This window comes from Coptis chinensis, chromosome 9 (assembly GCF_015680905.1).
Source record: "Coptis chinensis isolate HL-2020 chromosome 9, ASM1568090v1, whole genome shotgun sequence".
Taxonomy (NCBI): Eukaryota; Viridiplantae; Streptophyta; class Magnoliopsida; order Ranunculales; family Ranunculaceae; genus Coptis; species Coptis chinensis.
The window spans coordinates 83,556,845-83,576,236 of NC_141464.1; the positions used below are offsets into that span (position 1 = coordinate 83,556,845).

The following is a 19,392-nucleotide window of genomic DNA, read 5'->3' on the forward strand; positions in this document are numbered from 1 at the left end:
ACAATTCAGTCATGGAGTTAGAAAATGAACTAAACTTCATTTTCATTCTCAGTTGTCTCAAATGAAAAGTCAGATGTAGAATGATCTTCATTTAAAGTTCCAGTACATGGAATAAAGACAATGACAGTCCATCCAAAGAAGTTTCAAAATCTAATTACAAGAAGTGTACAAAGATGTTGTGGTAGTGGTTACATACTTACAGGGCAGCCTAGGCAGAACAAAAGAAAAACTTCGTCACAGGGTACGCTTGCCACTTACAAAAGATAAGAACATTAACTCACAAATCTGCTCATGTCTTGATGTTCAAGTTACCCAAAAAACAAGGGTTTCCCGAAGACTCCTTTGTACTTAGTAGCAGAGATAGAAAATATAAATAAAGAGAAATGCTAGCGAGCTACCCCTCTTTTTTTGTGGGGGGCGCTCAATTACTCATTGTACATAAAAGAGAATAAGCGCGTGAGGGTGTCTGCAGATTTCCTAACAAGTTAATTTTATGATATGATATGATGTATTTTTTTTTTAAAAGGTTGAGCTGTTAAGATCCATTATTTAAAGGTAAGAGACTGTATATTGAGAGTTTGAGACACAGTTCAAATGGAATAATGCCGGATCTTGTCGTTAGGGTCTAATTCTTAAGACCTTGATACATAAACAAAGGACAAATAAATATTGAGGGAAACTACAGGCTACAGTAAGAAATTCCAGAATTTGAAGAGATGGATAGTTCACAGTTCATGTCACACTGAGTTTACATTTCTTTGTTTTTGTCTGCAAAAGTACTGTTGTTCTAGTTTCAGGAACCAGGACTAACTATTGCTTGTACTGCTAGTGTAAGCTGTGAAGGAAACTAAGCTCTGTGCCCGTCTCTGACGTTGTTTTAAACTATATATTAAGTACTTTTCTTAAAAGAGGTATAACACTATGAGTCTATGATACAAATCATACAATATGCAATCTCCATGGTAAAATTCAGGGCTTTTTAGGTTATGGTCCTTCCAAATAATGTTGTACTAGGCACTTGGGGAAAAAAGATATCGTTTACTAGTTGTTGGCTCATCTAAACACATCGAAGCTATGCGCTTAGAAGGGCTGGAACCTAATAAACAATCTTTTACCCTCAAGGTCTACTTGTCGTTATTAACGTGGACCAAAACCTAAAAATCCAACATCTTATGAACGTGTTATTTTCCAGGAATTAGAAGTAAATAAGGGTTATTAACTACCCCCTACACACAAACCAAATGTCAAATTGGGTTGACCGTGTGTTTTTTTGTGTGTATTTGGTGGGTGTGGGGGGAGGGGTAATACTAGTTAATAAGGGTTAACTAGTATTACCCCTGCAAATAACGCATTAAAACATAGTTTCTTTAAGTAACTTACTACGACTATACAGCTGTAAAAAACCCTATTACACAACCAATGTCTAAAACACCCTATTACACACTTATGTTCCTAAAGAGTATTGTTTCATCTCCTAAATGGAGCAAATCAATATTATTTTTATTCCAAAAAGATGGAAACACAATTCAGAACTTACAAGCAAGAGAAGTTTACATGTATAACAAAACTCGAACTTATAGTATGTTGGTTCTGTGTGTATGTACAAGAACACGTTTAATCTGTATCCCCTGTAAATGATATAAAACACGAATAAAAATATGAATGTATACGGGGATCAAAATCTTTGACTACCGAGTGGGGATTTTCATTCACCTCAAGACATCATCTTAATGCTTAATATGCTGCCCCGACCAGCCAACACACGCAAAGCATTGGGAATGACTTGTTTTTTTGCCAATGGAGTGTGAACAACTGGATATTTTATGTCATATTGTGTTGAACGTACACCATATCAAGCTGAAACCAAATCATTTGAACCCTCTAGATCTGAACAAGTCGTAATTAAGCATTAATTAGCTTGAATTAGTGGTGTACAATTCAGTCATGGAGTTAGAAAATGAACTAAACTTCATTTTCATTCTCAGTTGTCTCAAATGAAAAGTCAGATGTAGAATGATCTTCATTTAAAGTTCCAGTACATGGAATAAAGACAATGACAGTCCATCCAAAGAAATTTCAAAATCTAATTACAAGAAGTGTACAAAGATGTTGTGGTAGTGGTTACATACTTACAGGGCAGCCTAGGCAGAACAAAAGAAAAACTTCGTCACAGGGTACGCTTGCCACTTACAAATCCTACATGTTTGAAAGAGCCCTGTGTGGGCATAGCCCTTCGGGGCAGTTGACTGCGAGTCTTCCTTGCTGGAGGTGTTCCTACTGGATGTGATCTTGCTGGATGTGTTCGGCTTGGTTTTATGTGTTAAAACCTCACCGAGGTGGAGAATGTAGAGAAAAAAGGGATTTTTTCTGCTTTTCACGGTCATAGCGCGACCGCGCTCAAAGGGGGCGCGACCCGCGCTCATTGCTCCAGTGTTTTGGCGCGACCTGCGCTCAGAAGGGGCGCGCCCGTGCTCATGTCCTTTTTTTGTGGGCTTCACTACAGTAACCGCGATTTTTGGTTTTTGGTATAAAAACAAAATCAATTTTTTGGAAAACCTAACTTTTCCAAAACTAAGAAAGAGAGAGATTATAAGAGAGCAATTCTTTGTGAGTTGAGTGTTCATTCTTTGTGAGTGAATTGAGAGACTTGTAATCTGCTACTCTCGGACATCTAGTAAAAGCTTGGAACTTCGCAGATGTGGGCGTAGGCAAATTGCGAACCACGATATATCTCGCCTTGTGGTTTGTTCTTCTTTTTACATTAATTGTTTTACTTTATATGCTTGTTATTTGATATTGAGAAGTGTTGGGATATTGCTTGGAGGGTGTTGAAGTCTTGTCTTGAGAAGGATCGATCCTTGTGTTGGATTGATCCGCTTGTTCAATAACGCGTTGTTTCCACACTCATATATTCACAACAATTGGTATCGAGGCGTAGGTATCTGACTAGGATTTTTGAGTTTAGTGCTTTCGAAATTTGTGTAGACAAGGTGTTCGATTAAATTCGAGGTGAATTTTTTTTTTTTTGGTTATTGTGTAACTTTGAAGATGGCTCCCAAGATGTCAAACGCAAAGTTTGAAGTAGAAGTTTAATGAGAAGAATAACTTTGGGATTTGACAAGTCCAGTAAAGGACATCCTCATCCAACAAGGTTTGCCTGAGGCTTTAAAGGGGATTAAATCTAAAGGCGGCGAGTATGAGTAATGATGATTGGGAAGAGTTCGATCTTGAGGCCCGTTCATCAATCCGGTTATGTCTTGCTAATGAGGTCATGTATAGTGTGATGGGAGAAAATACATTTGCCGTATTTGGCTCAAACTAGAGTCTATGTATATGACCAAGAGCATGACGAACAAGATGTACCTTAAGAAGCGTCTTTATCGGTACATGATGGTCGATGGTTCAACGATGCAAAGAGCACGCAGTGAGTTTCGCCAACGTCTAGCGGATTATTTGAATGTTGGTATGAAGATAGATGATGAGGATCAAGCGGCATGTTTAATATTCTCCTTGCGGAAAAGCTATGAGCATCTAATAACTACATTCATGAAACGAGAAGTCGCCGATCTTGACGAAGTTCGAGTGCACTTCTTCCTTATGAGTTGATGAAGAAGACACGTGTAGAGAATAGTATTGATGCGGGGTTAGGGGCTAGTGGCAAGAGGAAATTCAGATGAAACAATTATTCAAGTAATGAGAATTCTAGGTCCAAGTCGAAAAAGCCTTTAAAACATGTATAGTCTTCTGATTGCAATGAAAAGGGACATTACGCAAAGAATTGTCCTCACCCGAAAGAAACAAGAGAGATGGTCGGGAGAAAGGTAAAGGCAAAAATTGAGGCAAATTATGCTTGGGGCTCACGAAGAGGATGAGTTAGGTCTGTGTGTCCACACAAGACTATATGACCGAAAGGTGGATTCTTGATTCTGGATGTTCCTATCATATGTGCCCGAATAGAAAGTGGTTCACTTCTTATGAAAGCATTGATGGTGGTTCCGTTTTAATGGGTAATGGCGTTGCTTGTAAGACGGTAGGAATTGGAACTATACGGGTCAAGATGTATGATGGTGTAGTGAGGACTTTAACCGATGTGAGACATGTTCCTGAGCTAAAGAAAAGTCTTATTTCTCTTGGTACCTTGGATTCCAAAGGCCACAAGTTTGTGGGCGAAGGTGGAGTCCTAAATATTGTTAATGGCTCTTTAGTTGTTATGAAGGGTAAAAAATATAGAACCTTGTATACTCAGATGGGTAGTAACGGTGATAAGCGATGTAGCGATTAGGAACATGTAGTAATGATTAAGTGCACTAAGATATGACATATCGTTTAGGGCATATGAGTGAAAAGGGTTTGTCCGAGTTGTGCGGCGAGGGTTCTTGAAGAACTTGAAGAAGCCAGTATGGGGTTACGTGAGCATTGGCGTACATGGGAAAAGTCTGAGAGTCAAGTTTAAGTCAAGCAAGCACATGACAATGAGCATCCTTGATTATGTGCATCACGGATGTTTAGGGACCCTCGGGGTGGCTTCCCAAGGGAGGTAACCGCTATTATGTCTCATTCATTGATGATCACACTCGTATGTGTGGGTGTATATGATGAAATCGAAAGATGAAGTGTTTGAGACATTTAAGAAATGGAAGGCAAGGGTTGAGAATCGCATACGGATAGGAAGGTAAAGACATTACGGTCCCATGATATGGTGCTTGAGTATACCTATGGACCTTTCCAAGAGTTAAATGCTTGCAGACGGAATTGCATTAATCGGATTCTTGGGCGACGGGACAAATGTAATGGAATGGAATGTAGCGAGGATGATGAATAACTTTTTGCTTGAAAAAGCAAGATGTTTATTATCCCAATGCCGGTCCCAGGCAAAAAGTATTAGGCGGAATCACGGTGTCCATGGCGTGTTACCCGTCTGATAGGTCACCAAGATTACCGGCTATAAATTGCGGGACACCTTATGAGATGTGGTCGGTAACCCAAATGATTATAGTATTTTGCGAGTGTTTGGATCGACAACTTACTACCATGTGAGGGGACAACAAGCTAGATCCTGTGAGCTAAGAAGGCCATATTCTTAGGCATGCGAAATGGGGTAAAGGGATATAGATTGTGGTGTCTAGAAGACCACAAGTTCTGGGTCGTGAGATGTTACCTTTGTGAGACTTAGTGTTATCTTCGATGGCTGGAAGTGGGGTTGATCGGGCGTGAGTCCATAGAAGTTCAAGCTAATGAGTTGAGGTTATGCGATCATGTGAGATGGTGGTTAGATCATGATAATGTACCAAATCATGGAACCACACGCGAAGAACAGAAGAAGAAGAGCAAGAGCATCCATGACTTGTAGTGGGTGACCACAGGCCACGAGACAAGTTAAAGAAGTGCACAAGTATGGGCGGCGGCCCTGGTGAAACACTATGGTCGGTGGATTTAGTGGCATATGCTTGAATATCGAAGATGATGAGCGGATAACTTCAAGGAAGCCGTTAGAGGTGCTCATTCTGAGGAGATTGGTTGGTAGCTATGCAAGCGGAGACGAATCTCTTGATAAAAATCACACATGGGACCTAGTTTTATTGCCAAAAGGGCAAAAGGACTATCGGCCGATAAATGGGTGTTCGAGAAAGAAAGAGGTCCTTCCCCGAGTCCGGACGAAAGATCGGGTACAAGGCAAGAGTGGTAGCAAAGGGTTTTCACGAAGGAAGGAGTTGACTACTGATGAGGTATTTTCCCGGTGGTCAAACATATCGTCCATTCGTGTGTTATTGAGTTTAGTTGCTTACTTGAACTTGGAGTTAAAAAGCAACTTGATGTGAAAACTACTTTCTTGCATGGGGACTTGGAAGAAGAGATCTATATGAGACAACCCGGGGGTTTGTCGTTCTTGAAAAGAAGATTATGTATGCAAATTGAATCGGTCCATTATGCGGGTTAAAGCAATCGCCGTGCAATGGTACAATGCTTTGACACATTCATGATCTGACATGAGTACACCCGAAGTAAGTATGATAACCGTGTCTACTTTAGAAGGCTTCGTGGTAATGACTTTATCTATCTCCCCGCTTTATGTGGATGACATGCTTATTGCTTCCAAAAGCATGGTGGAGATAGACAAGTTAAAATCTCAACTTAGCTCGAGTTTGAGATGAAAGACTTAGGGAGCGAAGATCTTGGGCATGGAGATTGATAGAGATAGGAAGAAGCGGCGGATAGTTGTATCTCAAAAGAAATACATTGAGAAAGTAATTTCTCGATTTGGTATGGAGAATGCAAAGTCGGTTTCTACACCTTTAAATTGGGCATTTTAGGCTTTTCGGCCTAAGTTCTCTCCTAGTTCGATTGGAGGAACAAAAGCACATGGCAAATGTTCCTTATCTGAAAGTCGCCGTGGGCGGTTTGATATATCTTATGGTGTGCACTGCCCGGGACATTTCCGCAGGCGATTAGTGTTGTCGGCGGTATATGACAAATCACGGGAAGCGGCATTGGGAGGCGATGAAATGGGTACTAAGGTACTTGAAGGGTACCTTGGATGTGGGATTAGCTTATGGTGGAGGCACTTGTTATGTCGGTGGGTTTGTGGATTCCGATTATGCGGTGATCTAGATAGGCGACGATCGACTCATCGATTATGTGTTTATGATGCATGGTGCACCGGTTAGTTGGAGGTCTATCTTCAGTTCTGATTGCTCTATCTACTAATGAGGCGAGTATATGGCGATGGCGAGGCGATGAAAGAGGCACTATGGCTTCGAGGTCTTCTAGATGATTTGGGTATTGGCGAACGGTGTTAAGTTGCTTTGTATTGTGATAGTCGTCGAGTGCTATTCATTTGGCGAAGAACCAAGTTCATCATGCTCGACCGAAGCATATTGATGTCCGTTATCACTTTATCACGGGATATGTCGTTGAGGATGGTGATGTAGCACTTGAGAAAGTAGACACCCATGACAATCCTGGCCGATATCTTGGCGAAAGTTGTCACCGGAGTTAAGTTCCAACACCGTTTGGACTTGCTCCAAATCCTACATGTTTGAAAGAGCCACCCTGGGGCATAGCCGCCGAGGCGATTATTTGCGAAGTCTTCCTTCTTTGGAGGTGTTCCTACCGGATGTGATCTTCTTTGGATGTGTTAAACTTGGTTTTATGTGTTAAAACCTACCGAGGTGGAGAATGTAGAGAAAAAGGGATTTTTTACGCTTTTCGGCCGATCGAGGCGGCCGTGCTCATTGCTTTAGTGTTTTGGCGACCAGCTTCGGAAGAAGCGGCGCCCGTGCTCGAGTCCTTTTTGTGGTTTTATTCTGATAACGCGATTTTTGTTTTGGTATAAAAACAAAATCGTTTTTGGAAAACCTAACTTTTCCAAAACCAAGTAAGAGAGATTATAAGAGAGCAATTCTTTGTGAGTTGAGTGTTCATTCTTTGTGAATGAATTGAGAGACTTGTAATCTGCTACTCCGGACATCTAGTAAAGCTTGGAACTTCGCGGTGTGGGCGTAGGCAAATTCTTACCACCACGATATATCTCGTCTTGTGGTTTGTTCTTCTTTTACATTAATTGTTTTACTTTATATGCTTGTTATTTGATATTGGTAAAGTGTTGGGATATTGCTTGGAGGGTGTTGAAGTCTTGTCTATCGGTAAGGATCGATCCTTGTGTTGGATTGATCCGTTTGTTCAATAATAGCGTTGTTTCCGCACTCATATATTCACAACATATAGAATTCTCAATCCCAGTGATGGAGATTAATAGAACTAGGAAACTATATCGGCACCCACCTGTCTGGAACAAATAATTATGCTTTGTCATCGGCCTTCCATAATGATGTCTGATCCAGAAAGAGACATGGAAGATGAGATTGACTGTCGAATCTGCTCAAATGTGGGATGTGCTCCTTTATGCGAGCCTCGACGATACTTGGACCACATTGTTGATGACTTCATTTTCTCAAGCAAATCTCCTTCTGACTCATCGGTACTGGGCGTTCTGTCCAAAACCTTCAACACCTGCCTCATTGTAGGTCTGGTGCCTGGATCCGGGTAAGCACACAAAAGACCCAAACGAAGCACCCATTCTACCTCATCACTGTCGAATCCTCCTTTGGCTTTTAAATTCTCATCTAGAGCGTTTACCAATTCACCCTTCTCCATCAGTCCCCATATCCAATCAACCAACGGTGGCTTTCCCTCCTCTATAGGTCTCCTCCCACATACAACTTCGAGAATCAACACCCCAAAACCAAACACATCTGTTAGAGCTGATGCACTTCACCCGGACTACTTCAGCGCTATATACCCAGCTGTTCCCACCACACGTGTAGTGCCTGCTGCTAGCCCATGACCATGCATTCGAGCCAAACCGAAATCGCCTAACCTCCCACGCATATCTCTATCAAGCAAGACATTACTAGCTTTAATGTCTCTATGCAAAACTCTGGATTCCCATCCCTCATGTAAGTATAGCACCCCTGCAGCCACATTTTTCAACACTCTAACCCTATCTTTCCAGCCCAACATCACACTCTCATCACATTCAAAAACCCATTTATCCAAACTTCCATACTCCATATAATCATAAATCAAAATTAAGCTCCCTCTCTCTCTTTTACACCAGCCTCTAAATCCCACCAAGTTTCTATGCTTTAACCTACCAAGGCTTGAAACCTCAGCCAAAAATTCTCTCATCCCCTCTTCAGTTTCATGCGAAATGCGTTTCACCGCAACCTCAACTCCACCAACTAAAACCCCTTTATAAACCTTCCCATTCCCTCCTACTCCAATAATATTTTCATCCGAAAACCCCTTTGTCGCCGTGTAAACTTCCTGATAAGTAATTCTATGTGGCCAATACTCTAATTCCCATTCTTCCATTGCCTCTAGATCCCTCTTCATCTTTCTCCTCCTCTTAATCAACAACACACAAATCAATAAAGCACAACATATAAACAACACAATCGCAACCGACATACCAATAATAAACCGTTTTGTTGCAAAAACAGAAGTACCAGGAGGAAGAAATGATGGTAAATTTGAAGTAACCAATCTATCACCGACCAAAAAATCTGTATTACTAAAACCCCAAGCTAGAATCCTATGTGTTTCAACTAACTGTCCAGTTGCAGCACTAAAACCAACATACATTTCGTCTAAAAAAACATCACAAAGATTCAAAGAATCACTAATTAATGGCTTTTTAGGCCTTGTCATACCTGCAACAGCCATAGTAACATTAAGTAAGGAATCCTGATAATCAATCCAAACTTGATAATTAACACCATTATTAAGTTTCAAACTCTTAAACTTATCCACTTTAACATCATCCCAATAACCAGCAGAACGTGCAACAACAGAAGTAAGTGAATTCACATCAACCCCTACATGATTTTCATCAATATCACTAAACACTGGGTTCTCAAAAACATCAAACTCAACTCCCAACACATGGTTATCCTCATTTCCATCATTTGTTCTATTAAAAAGACCAAGATTTTGAGCTGAACTACCACCTTCTATAGTTGCAAATGGTGAAAAAAGGAATACTAAACCATGACCAGGAAAAGAACCCTTTACAGGGGTCATAGAGAATATAAAGGAGGTATAGAAAGAAATAATCTTTGACGTGTTTGGTGTTCTTGTTGGGACTTTTGAAGTGTAGAAAGCACGCCCCATGGTGAAAGCAGAATTGTTTGTGAGTGTTAAAATGTTGTGTTCTTCATCAAGTGTTGTGGCTCCATGAAGTGTGAGATTTGAAGAGTTGAATGTGTTGAAGATGAATTCAGTTGTTGAGATTGGTTGAAGAGAAATGAGTTTGATGAAAAATATGAAGTGAAGAAGAAGAAGAAGCTGGTTTTTTCCCATTAGAGCAAATAAGCCAGCTTAAGAGCCTCCTACTCTTTTTTTCTTGTAAAGTGTCAGATAGGATTATTTGTTTTAATATATAATAATAATAATCATGTTTTAGTTAAGTAGAGAATTTGCTAATTGCTTGCTATATGATTAGTGCTTAATTAAAAAAATGTTACTGTTTTATAGACCATATAGGAAGGAAACAGGAAATTGGGTATAGAATTGCATGGTGCATGGACAATTTAGCCGCCGTTTTATATGGAGTTATGCAACTTTAAAACGAGTGCTCCCACATGATCACAAGCACTATGAGAGCCTTCATTACGAAAAATTTAAAAGGATACTGTAAATATTGCACGTAATTCAAGGGTGCATACAGAGACCTGAGGCACGTCTCCATTTTTGAATAACAATTTTAGGGAACGTACATGTGAAAGCTTGTTTCTAAACTGGTTCCACATGGTGATGGTATATCAGAGGTCACCATGAGTCATGCACATTCAAAATTCAGAAAGCTGAAATCAATAGTTGACGGAGAGTACAAGTATCCAATAAAGGCTATCTGTTGAAAATCGTACAATTAATTCCTTTGGATTTGTCCTAATGGCACCACTCAATTTCATTGACTTAGAGGTAGAGGGTCAAAAAATGAGACTGTGCAACAACGGCTAATGGCTTATTTACCAAGTATGATTTTGATATAGAGGTGTAGATTTTGTTGAAAATGAGTTCAACATCATCTTGATCATCATATTCAAAAATTAAATCTATCCAAAATATGTTTCAGAAAATCTTAAGCCTTGTTGTTGAGCATCATATCAAAATTTCTTTCACATTTTTAAGAGCATCAACATTCACGCAAACATTTGGTGTCAATAGTACCAAGTAAGTTTTACATCAGATGCTACTTGGGTTGTTCCTATCAACTTCCTGTCACTTATCCACAGTGTGGATCCAGAAGTTTCGTCGAGGGTATTAACATCTCTGAAAACCGACTTGAATTGGGAAATTTTCCCATTAGTGTTTTTTCAAAAGCTCGATTAGTTAGAAATTTTCATGAATATTAAAATATTTATTGTTAAACAACATGAAAAACTAAATTAGAAGTTACAAAAATTTCTAGTTTAGAAGTATTAACACGTTTTTTTAAGAAACAAATGAATACAGGCTTATAGCATCTATATATATATATATATATATAGCAGGTGCCGACTAGCAAAGTCGGTAAAACCTTTGGGTTCTGATACCAGAGGTCTGGGGCTCGAACCCCGCCAGCATCAAAGAGTTATTGATCTCATTTAAAACAGGCTTACCAATCAAAAAAAAAAAAAAAAAAAAAACATCTATATACCCTTTATATATTGTTCTATAGTATTGGATACCGTACACTATATACTTGACATTATCTGAAAATTGAAGGTATTCAACTGAATATCCTAAGACCCTCCTGGGTCCCCAATATTTAACTATGAAAACATAGTCTGAATTCATGCTGTATAGCAAAATCTCTCATCTAGTTTGACTGCTATAGGCTAACCGATAATAATAATAGAAACCCGTGATACTTTAGAAATGGATCCCATCCTAGTTTTTTACCAGACAATTTTTTTGTCATTCATGTCCTGACCAATCTCTCCATAAGATTTAACAATTAACAGCTACTGCAATAGAAAAGATTTTAGTAGAAAAGACTTTAGCAGATGATATAGCATCATTCAAGTATGCAGATAGATGGAAAAGTAGAATTTCAAAGTGTGCAGCTTCAAAAAGAACAGAACCCTACCTCCGTTCCTCCAGGCATAATAGGTTTCCCTGCATACAGTTCTGCAAGTATGCAACCAATGCTCCATAAATCCACTGAAATTCCATAATGAGTGGCTCCAAGTAAAAGCTCAGGTGGTCGATACCAAAGGGTCACAACACGGCTTGTCAATGGTTGATTTTGACGAGGATCAAAAAAACTTGCCAACCCAAAGTCTGCAATCTTCAAGTTGCCACTATTGTCGATTAAAAGATTAGAACCCTTTATGTCGCGGTGTAGCACGCCTCGACTATGGCAATGATCAAGACCGCTTAACAACTGTTGCATGTAACATTTAACCTAACAAAGGAAAAAACAAAAAGGAATCAGCGCTCCGAAAGGCAAGACAAAAAATTTTTAGCCAGGAAAACCAACCATCATAAACTCTTTTAGAAGATAATACCTGTGGTTCTGTGAACTTGAGTCCAGGGAAAGAAGCAAGACCAGCAAGATCATGCTCCATATACTAAAAAACGAGGTACAAGCTGCAAGACATTCGTGATGTTACCAATCCTTCCAGTTTTATTATATTTGGATGATCAAGCCTACGCAGAATGTTGATTTCTCTTGCCATAAAGCGAACACTTTCTGGCTCCAGGTTATCAAAGTGTACTTTTTTCAAAGCCACGATTTTCCCTTGATCAAGATCACGAGCCCTGTATACATTACTGTATGTTCCTTGACCAATCTGCAAAAAGTTAAACATCACTACGTTACTACGATTCTACAACGGATACAATATCAAAAACCTAACAAATGTTAACCCAATTAACACAAACGGCACAATAACAAGAACCATTCAATGGACATCATCATCATTGCAAATATCAGGACATAGCAAGTGAAATTATTCATTCTCCCTAATAAATGTCTCAGGAGTTGGAAGTGTGGTATGCCTACGACAACGACAATGAAATGAATGACAAAGCAACAGCACAATGACTTCACTGCTTGTAACTACCAATTCAACCTCAACACTCGATAGTCTCTAGAAAAAGCTGATTGATAAGTAAGTTGACTGAGCACAGCTACTGAACTAGTACTTTTCCAAAATTCTAGGCCGTGTCCACTCTTAGATCAAAATCAATGAATATTTGCACATCCAAGTGTTCATGATTTCGTCAATTAAATATAATTACGTGAACCTCAAATATCACAATTCTCAGTGTACTACACAATGGGGCTTGCCTACATTGAAGTATATACAAACAAATTCAGCTTATAAGCTACATTTCATTCCAAAAATGTCATAATACTAATCTAAACCAACAAAAAAAAATTACAAAACTAACAGTATAAGTAAAGGGGCAATACTTTATCAAGTTTCTCGAAAGAATCGGCTCGTCTCGGCACCCATCCTTCAATAGCATCACCAGCAACGGCAGCAAGCCAAGAAGGCCAACCAGCAGCAACATGTTCCCCTTCACTTGCCTTTGGAATCACACCAATTCCAGGATGATGAGTAACAATATAACCAGTCCTATTATCTCTTTTCCTCTCAAAATTCTCACTTGACCCATTCATTTGTTGTTGTTTATCAATCAACATAACTCTCCCTCCTCCATCTCTACTACTAGGCCTTACCTCTTTTTTCACTCACACTACTTCTCCTCCTGCTCTTCTAGAAGATGCTACTCTACTACTACTCACTCTTAAATCTGAATCTCTTGGAATAACTCATTGACCCACTTTTTAACTACAAAGTAAAATACCCACACGTTTCGAATGTTTTGGGAATATACAAGTTGACTGAGGACGGCTACAAAGTGAATTATATGGGACTAGACTAGCTAAAAGTTTGCATTAAACTGGTCTACTTCGGTTTTCAGGCACAAAATAACAGATAACAATAACTCAGATTCACACGATACCTTGAAGAGGCTGTTATCATTGTACAATTTGCAGTAAATTTGAAGACAATGTTGTTATCTTATCTATAAACAAAATATCATGTCTTCAATCCCTGAAGCAAAAAACAAGTGAGTGGAACCCATCAATTAAACACAGAGCTATATAGTTGGTCACTCAGTCCTCATTTCGATACGTGTCACCATAGTTGCCGGCCTTGAGAGAATTTTGTCCATCCATTTTACACTGTTAGATGTTCATCGAGTACGAGCCAATATGGCCATATATCGATCAGATTGGAAGGTAGCACAATACAAATCTCCATGGTGGCACAAATAGTATGTGAGTCCTATGAGCCACAAAGTACAGCTACAAAAACTTCCTCGAGTTGGGATTGATAATTTCTTGTCTTCCAGATTTCCTGTCAGAGTCCCACTTGACGCCAATATACACCGGAGCTTGGCATTCCCAGACAGGGCTTCAACGACTATGTCCCTCAGTCAGTAACCAACAATAAAAAGGAACAAGGACAATGCAAAGCTTGAGATCATACATGGCGGTCTTTGATATCTGCTTGAAATGTCCTGGATCCATTACAATAGACGTTCATCTTTACCAACATCATTTATCATATTTTCTGGAAACAAGTTCGTCTCCATGCAATGTAATCTTCCAGCAATCAGCTTGAAATAAGAAAACAAAACCCCTTTTGGGCACAACTGCAAAAGATGTACAGAAACAGCTAGTCAGCAAGAGCTCCCACTCTCCACAAATTCCATTTAAGTATAAAAACATACAAGTAAACAACCACAAAGGGGAAAATGAAGTTTTTGAAAAGGTGAAGGTAAAGCAATATGCATATACATGCAAAAGAAACTGAAGTAAGAAATGAATCACTACAGATGAAGGCAAGTTTCTTTTTGCAGTGGATATCATTGGTTTATTCTTACAAACTCGAAATGCAAAGCACCTTGAAATTTATTATCACGTGTTATTATCCCAAAAGTCTCTGCTGTTTCTCGAACCATTATGCCACTAACTCCCAAGTATGAAGTTACTTTACACTCGGCAACTGCAAGAAACAGTAATCAAATCAATATTTGCACAATGGATATATTGAGGTATAAAATGTGGGCATTCTTCTAGTAATCATGCAGACAAACATAACAGACACTAAGAGGACTAACTGAACGGAGCTCAGCTAAAGGTCCAAGCATAATGAAGAGGGGCTCTTAATAATAACAACCTAAGCAATGAAACTTTGTTCCAGGTGAAATATCAGTTAGTTTTATTCAAATTTTGAGTCCGTTTCCCAGTAGTTAGGATAAAGGTAAGGATAGATGTGAGGATAATGATTCTTATTAGACCAAGAGTTCATTTCTTTGATTTGGGAAATCTAAACCAAGAGTTCGGCCACCAATCAGGAGACCTCCATCAATCACAGTGACATCTAGACACGTGTATACTACAAAACAATGACCAAAACTATGCAGGCAAAACCTGTCCACATAATACACTAGGCCGGGAAAAGGATATGTTTCTCATACAACCTCTAAAAATAGCTCCATGTAAGTCGGCGTGGAGAAGACATCGAGCTATATTTTGAGTGTTCCTGCAACAATGGAAGCAACATTTACAGAATATTAATATACACGAAGAACAGAAAATTGTCATTGAGCAACATGACATATGAAACAAATTGTCACAAATATCTCTAGTTTCTATCTAAATCTCACCCTGGATTTTTGATGAGTTTCAGCACATATTCTTTCCACATTTCATGCATTGGCTCAAATATTTCAAACCTGCAACAAATAACCAGTGTTAGGCATCAATCAGAATCACCAATATTCATTATTATGTATAGAAAACCTCGTACGAAGAAGACCCTAAACCCTTAAGCTTTGATATATAATTGACTGCAATAACAATAACAATAACAATGCAATATATATATCTATAACTAATTTTTATTCAATCCCAAAAACTAACTTGGCCAGCCTTGGAAGGCTTACAATTTAGAAACTAATGGAAACGGAAGCTAAAAGCAATACCTAAACTCGTAATTAGAAACAACCTAGAAAAGAAACTAGACTAATTGATGATAATGAACCCTAACTCACATCAGTATATAAAAGGGGTTTGTAGGTCTAACACAGGCAGGCACATGTTTAGCAACACTAATGATGGCACACATCCAGCATCAAAGAATAATCACTTTACTTCTCCAACTATAGTCTACTGGTTCCTGTTTGAATCCACTGACTAAGCAATCCAGATTAAACACAGCTGTGTAGAAAAACCTTAAATCATGTACGGATTTATTGTCTAGCTCATTAAAGCAGAAGGTATCTTTTATGTTCTACCAGTCATTCAGTCCACTTATTAAATCTAGTAACTGAATGATATCTATTTTAGTACATTCCCAACTTCAAACGCTTTTATCTATAGAACAAGCCTGATGAGGTTCATAAACTCATACCACACCAACAAGTACAAGTAGACCATACTTATATCTATTTGAACTTCCAAGATAAGGCAATACATGAGTGTCTTAAGAGCTACAAAACTTACTTAAGTGACTCCGGAGGAAAATCAAATGAACCACATTTCCTATGCTGTTTCATGGACATGTGCCTTCTACAACGCTTTAAATGACCCTGTTTCGCCTTGAAACGTGCAACCGATGCACCACGTCCTTGTACAAAACCATCGAGTAGAAACCGATTATCAATATTTATGACTTTAGACCCATGCATGTAATTTTGTGCCACATCGCCCTTTTGGAATAGCTCGTGCAGAGTGTTATCAACCTTTTCTGAAAGCTACAAAACAGTCATTCTCAATCTTAGCATAAACCCACTCAACTTTCACCCCTACAAACAAAGTCAGCATTATGTTCTAAAGAAGAAAGGAAACAATCAACATAACCCCCTTTGTTTGTTAAGGTAATTTCAAGAAACATCTTGTTATTTGTGTCCCCTTTGTTTGTCAGATGGTGAATCAGTAAGTCATAACCTTACCAGTTGTCCCTTTCTAGGCGGATTTGGAACTTCTTCAATTATTTGTCAAATCTTCATTGAGGGTTTCCTGGTTCGGTGAAGATCTTATTAGCTTCTTGCTTCTTGGTTCTCGAACGTCCATTCTCAGAAGGGACGCAGCATTTGGAGAATTTGGCTGGAAAGGAATAGGAGGCTTTGGAAGGAGTGGAAGCGACTATGGAGATGGATGAGTAGTTAATTAAGGGATTACTCTTCTTTTTGACAAAGGTTGATAAGGAGATGTAGGACATACCCTTTGAGCACTTTGTGTGCCGTTAGGAGTCTCACATGTTTTTATCAAAATCTTTGTAACCCTTGTTTTTTTGTCCTTATTATTATTTTTCTCTCTCTTAGAAGATTTCTTGTATAGTGGGATACCTCATCCTACCCTCTATGTAACTACATTTTTCTAGAAAAATATATCCATATGAACCAATCAAAAAAAAATTACCTTAACCCCTACTTTCAACAAATTCTCGTGTACTGACTGAGGGATCCGATAATATGTAGGATCATTTGCTTCCACATCTGTCAAAATATAAATACCACAAATCTACTATTACATTAAAATAAATTACTACACGATGAGTAATTGTCAAGGAAAACTTTATGAACAAAAATTGAATTCAGGGAACAGTCACCTGACTGTCCAGAAGGACCAGCCCCTGGTGTATAACCAACGAAAGCAAAACGCCCTGAGGTTCAGTCAACACAGAAGGGCTAATTAGGATTTAGGGTGGCAGAGTGAAGAAAACGCTTATTTTCAAGATTTGTATTAACAATCATATTTGTTTAAACAAACATACAATCTTGATATGCCGTTCACAGTATGGTACCAAGAGAATTGTCAATTCTACTAGATAAAATATAATTTATTTAAGTGAATGTTAAGGTAATCATGTATTTATCACACACACATACACAAAAACACAAGTTAGGGTATCTATGCAGTTCCATAAGGTTAAGAGATGTAATAGTCTATTAGAAGTATCAATAAAATCTACTGGAAAAGAACAGCTGCTTCATACCAATTTTTTTACTTTGATAAGTCTCCTTAATACCAATAATACTAACTGCGCTAAACTTTTCTCATTCCCTTTTCACTTTTCCAATCCTACTTTTTGTTGACTGACGTCTCTCTTTTACAAAAGAAAAATCACAATAAAGAAGAAATACTATTGTACAAAAGAATCCCCTAACAACTATTCCAATCATAAGTGTCTCTGTCTAAAGATTCTGCAAGGATTTCCATGTCTGCAGGCACTCACAAGTAAGGCGTGCTTGGTTAAAGTTGTAAGTTTAAAAAGTTTTTGGAAGGGATTAGTTGTGTCTTGGTAAGTCTTCCAAAACCTGTCCACAATCAAGATGATATTCATCTAACTCTGCTGCCCCTACCGAACTATAAAAGCATGAGAGATTTTAACCTCTATTAACTACAGAATGAAATATATAGACAAAGATATGACTACTCTATAAACCCCTTGAGACCAATTTCAAACAAAATCAACAGAAGGAATTTGCTCCCCAATCTCCGCTTTTGAAGAAGCAGACCTGAGTAGGTCTGACAAAGAATATGGCACTCCATATTCATTAAACACTCTTTATGTATCTTCAACACCTCAGTACACTCTACTCTCCATGCCTCTATGGCTCTATCCCACAGTCAAGCACCACCCTATCAAATATACAGTCTCTCTATATCCCCCAAAATATGTCGTCTTCAACACCCAATTGCACTCTAAAAAAGATAATAAAGCATGTTGCATGCTCACCCCAATGTAAAACACTTCTTGGTGAAAAGTCCAAAATAAGTTAGGGGAAAATGTTTCAAGGGCTTAGGTTACGTCAAGCTCTGTCGTTACACTACCACATTCACTATCAATAATTACACAAATTCAATCAAATTTTCTACAGCCACACCCTATCGCATGACATGACAACCTACTAACCTACTTAAGGTCCAATATTAAAAACACACCAATCAAAATTCACACTCCAATCATATAATTTACACCAAACTCATAACCACCCTACATTGTATCTCACACTACATTCAACATTCCCTAACATGCCTCTCTATAAGCACTATCATCAAATCATAACAAAGTATCCCTAACAACTCTCACCATACATATTTTTCCCCTAGTGGATAAAGTATCACTATTTTACTCTCAATATATAAAAAACATACCTTTCCTGAAGGATGGTGTTTTGGGTGTGTCTTTTTGAGGAGAAATATTTGAAGGACCAGTTTCAGCCCCTGCATCCACCACAGTGGTAAGTGAAGCAGAAGGAGTATGAGTATGAACCTGTTGTTTTTCTTCTTGGGGTGGTTGTTGGATATGTGTCTTCTTCTTCTTTTGATGTTGTTGTTGTTGGACTTCAGTTTTAGCAAGTACGAATCTTTTTTCTAATGCTTCTAAAGTTCGTTTCTTTTGATCACTCGCCATGTTTGTTTCGACAACTGAGGATTGGCCCAAGCTTTCTGGTTACATTAAGCTCATAAATTAAAAGAACAATACTACATGTACTCTAATATTAAATCGAAAAGGTCAAAATTTTCAACAAAAACCAAAAACCAAATTAAATTACCTCGCTAGCTTGAGAAACAGGGAAAGTAATAGTGAGTGGTATCAAAAGCTTTTAGTGTTAGCTTTGGAAGTGTGCAATAAATGTGAATTGTTACAGGATGGAATCAACCAAAATACATGTTGTGTCAAAACTTTTATTCAAAGTGCTTCATCTTGTTACAATAGTCCTGCTGGAAATCCCTTATCTTGTATGACCAAAAACCGAAATATTTGTGCAAGTTCGCAATTTCGTGTGAACTTATGTCCGTGGACAAATGCAATT

The 19,392-nt window shown here is 38.5% G+C and overlaps 3 protein-coding genes and 1 pseudogene across 6 annotated transcripts in view; 1 reads left to right on the forward strand and 3 right to left on the reverse strand.

Moving 5' to 3' along the window:
• The window catches only part of LOC147478876 (uncharacterized), a 33,893-nt gene that overhangs the window by 13,219 nt on the left and 1,282 nt on the right, over positions 1-19,392 (forward strand). The window lies entirely within an intron of this gene.
• On the reverse strand, positions 1,480-13,316 carry LOC147478878 (putative serine/threonine-protein kinase At1g54610; annotated as a pseudogene). The gene is made up of 4 exons (XR_015207696.1): positions 12,965-13,316; positions 12,054-12,338; positions 11,633-11,950; positions 1,480-1,887 (listed from the first exon to the last, which is right to left on the reverse strand). The product of XR_015207696.1 is annotated as a putative serine/threonine-protein kinase At1g54610 (transcript).
• Positions 7,682-9,933, reverse strand: LOC147478879 (L-type lectin-domain containing receptor kinase VII.1-like). Its single transcript, XM_086582603.1, has one exon. It carries the CDS (start codon positions 9,859-9,861, stop codon positions 8,281-8,283), a length of 1,581 nt encoding a protein of 526 aa, XP_086438729.1. The 5' UTR covers positions 9,862-9,933; the 3' UTR covers positions 7,682-8,280.
• LOC147478880 (ribonuclease MRP protein subunit POP4-like) lies at positions 13,519-19,266 on the reverse strand. Of its 3 annotated transcripts, XR_015207695.1 has the most exons (9): positions 18,731-19,266; positions 17,181-17,234; positions 16,991-17,067; positions 16,073-16,323; positions 15,235-15,303; positions 15,049-15,110; positions 14,469-14,570; positions 14,052-14,217; positions 13,519-13,985 (listed from the first exon to the last, which is right to left on the reverse strand). XR_015207695.1 is itself a non-coding variant. In XM_086582609.1 (8 exons), the coding sequence occupies exons 1-8, from the start codon at positions 18,987-18,989 to the stop codon at positions 14,120-14,122; spliced, it is 972 nt and encodes a 323-aa protein (XP_086438735.1). In that variant the 5' UTR covers positions 18,990-19,012; the 3' UTR covers positions 13,519-14,119. The 3 variants fall into 3 exon arrangements, 2 of the variants coding, with proteins under 2 accessions (XP_086438735.1, XP_086438736.1); XM_086582609.1 differs by having other exon boundaries at positions 13,519-14,217; positions 18,731-19,012; XM_086582610.1 differs by lacking the exon at positions 18,731-19,266 and adding an exon at positions 18,091-18,145 and having other exon boundaries at positions 13,519-14,217.

What these genes read in the sequence shown, in the direction of transcription:
- LOC147478879 (XM_086582603.1), bottom strand. Translation starts at nt 9,861, where the DNA reads ATGGGAAAAAACCAGCTTCTTCTTCTTCTTCACTTCATATTTTTCATC.
- LOC147478880 (XM_086582609.1), bottom strand. Translation starts at nt 18,989, where the DNA reads ATGGCGAGTGATCAAAAGAAACGAACTTTAGAAGCATTAGAAAAAAGA. An exon ending in ACATGGAGCTATTTTTAGAG is followed by an intron (nt 14,571 to 15,048) that starts GTTGTATGAGAA and finishes TGTTTCTTGCAG; the next exon opens with TTGCCGAGTGTAAAGTAACT. An exon ending in ACGTGATAATAAATTTCAAG is followed by an intron (nt 14,218 to 14,468) that starts GTGCTTTGCATT and finishes CATCTTTTGCAG; the next exon opens with TTGTGCCCAAAAGGGGTTTT.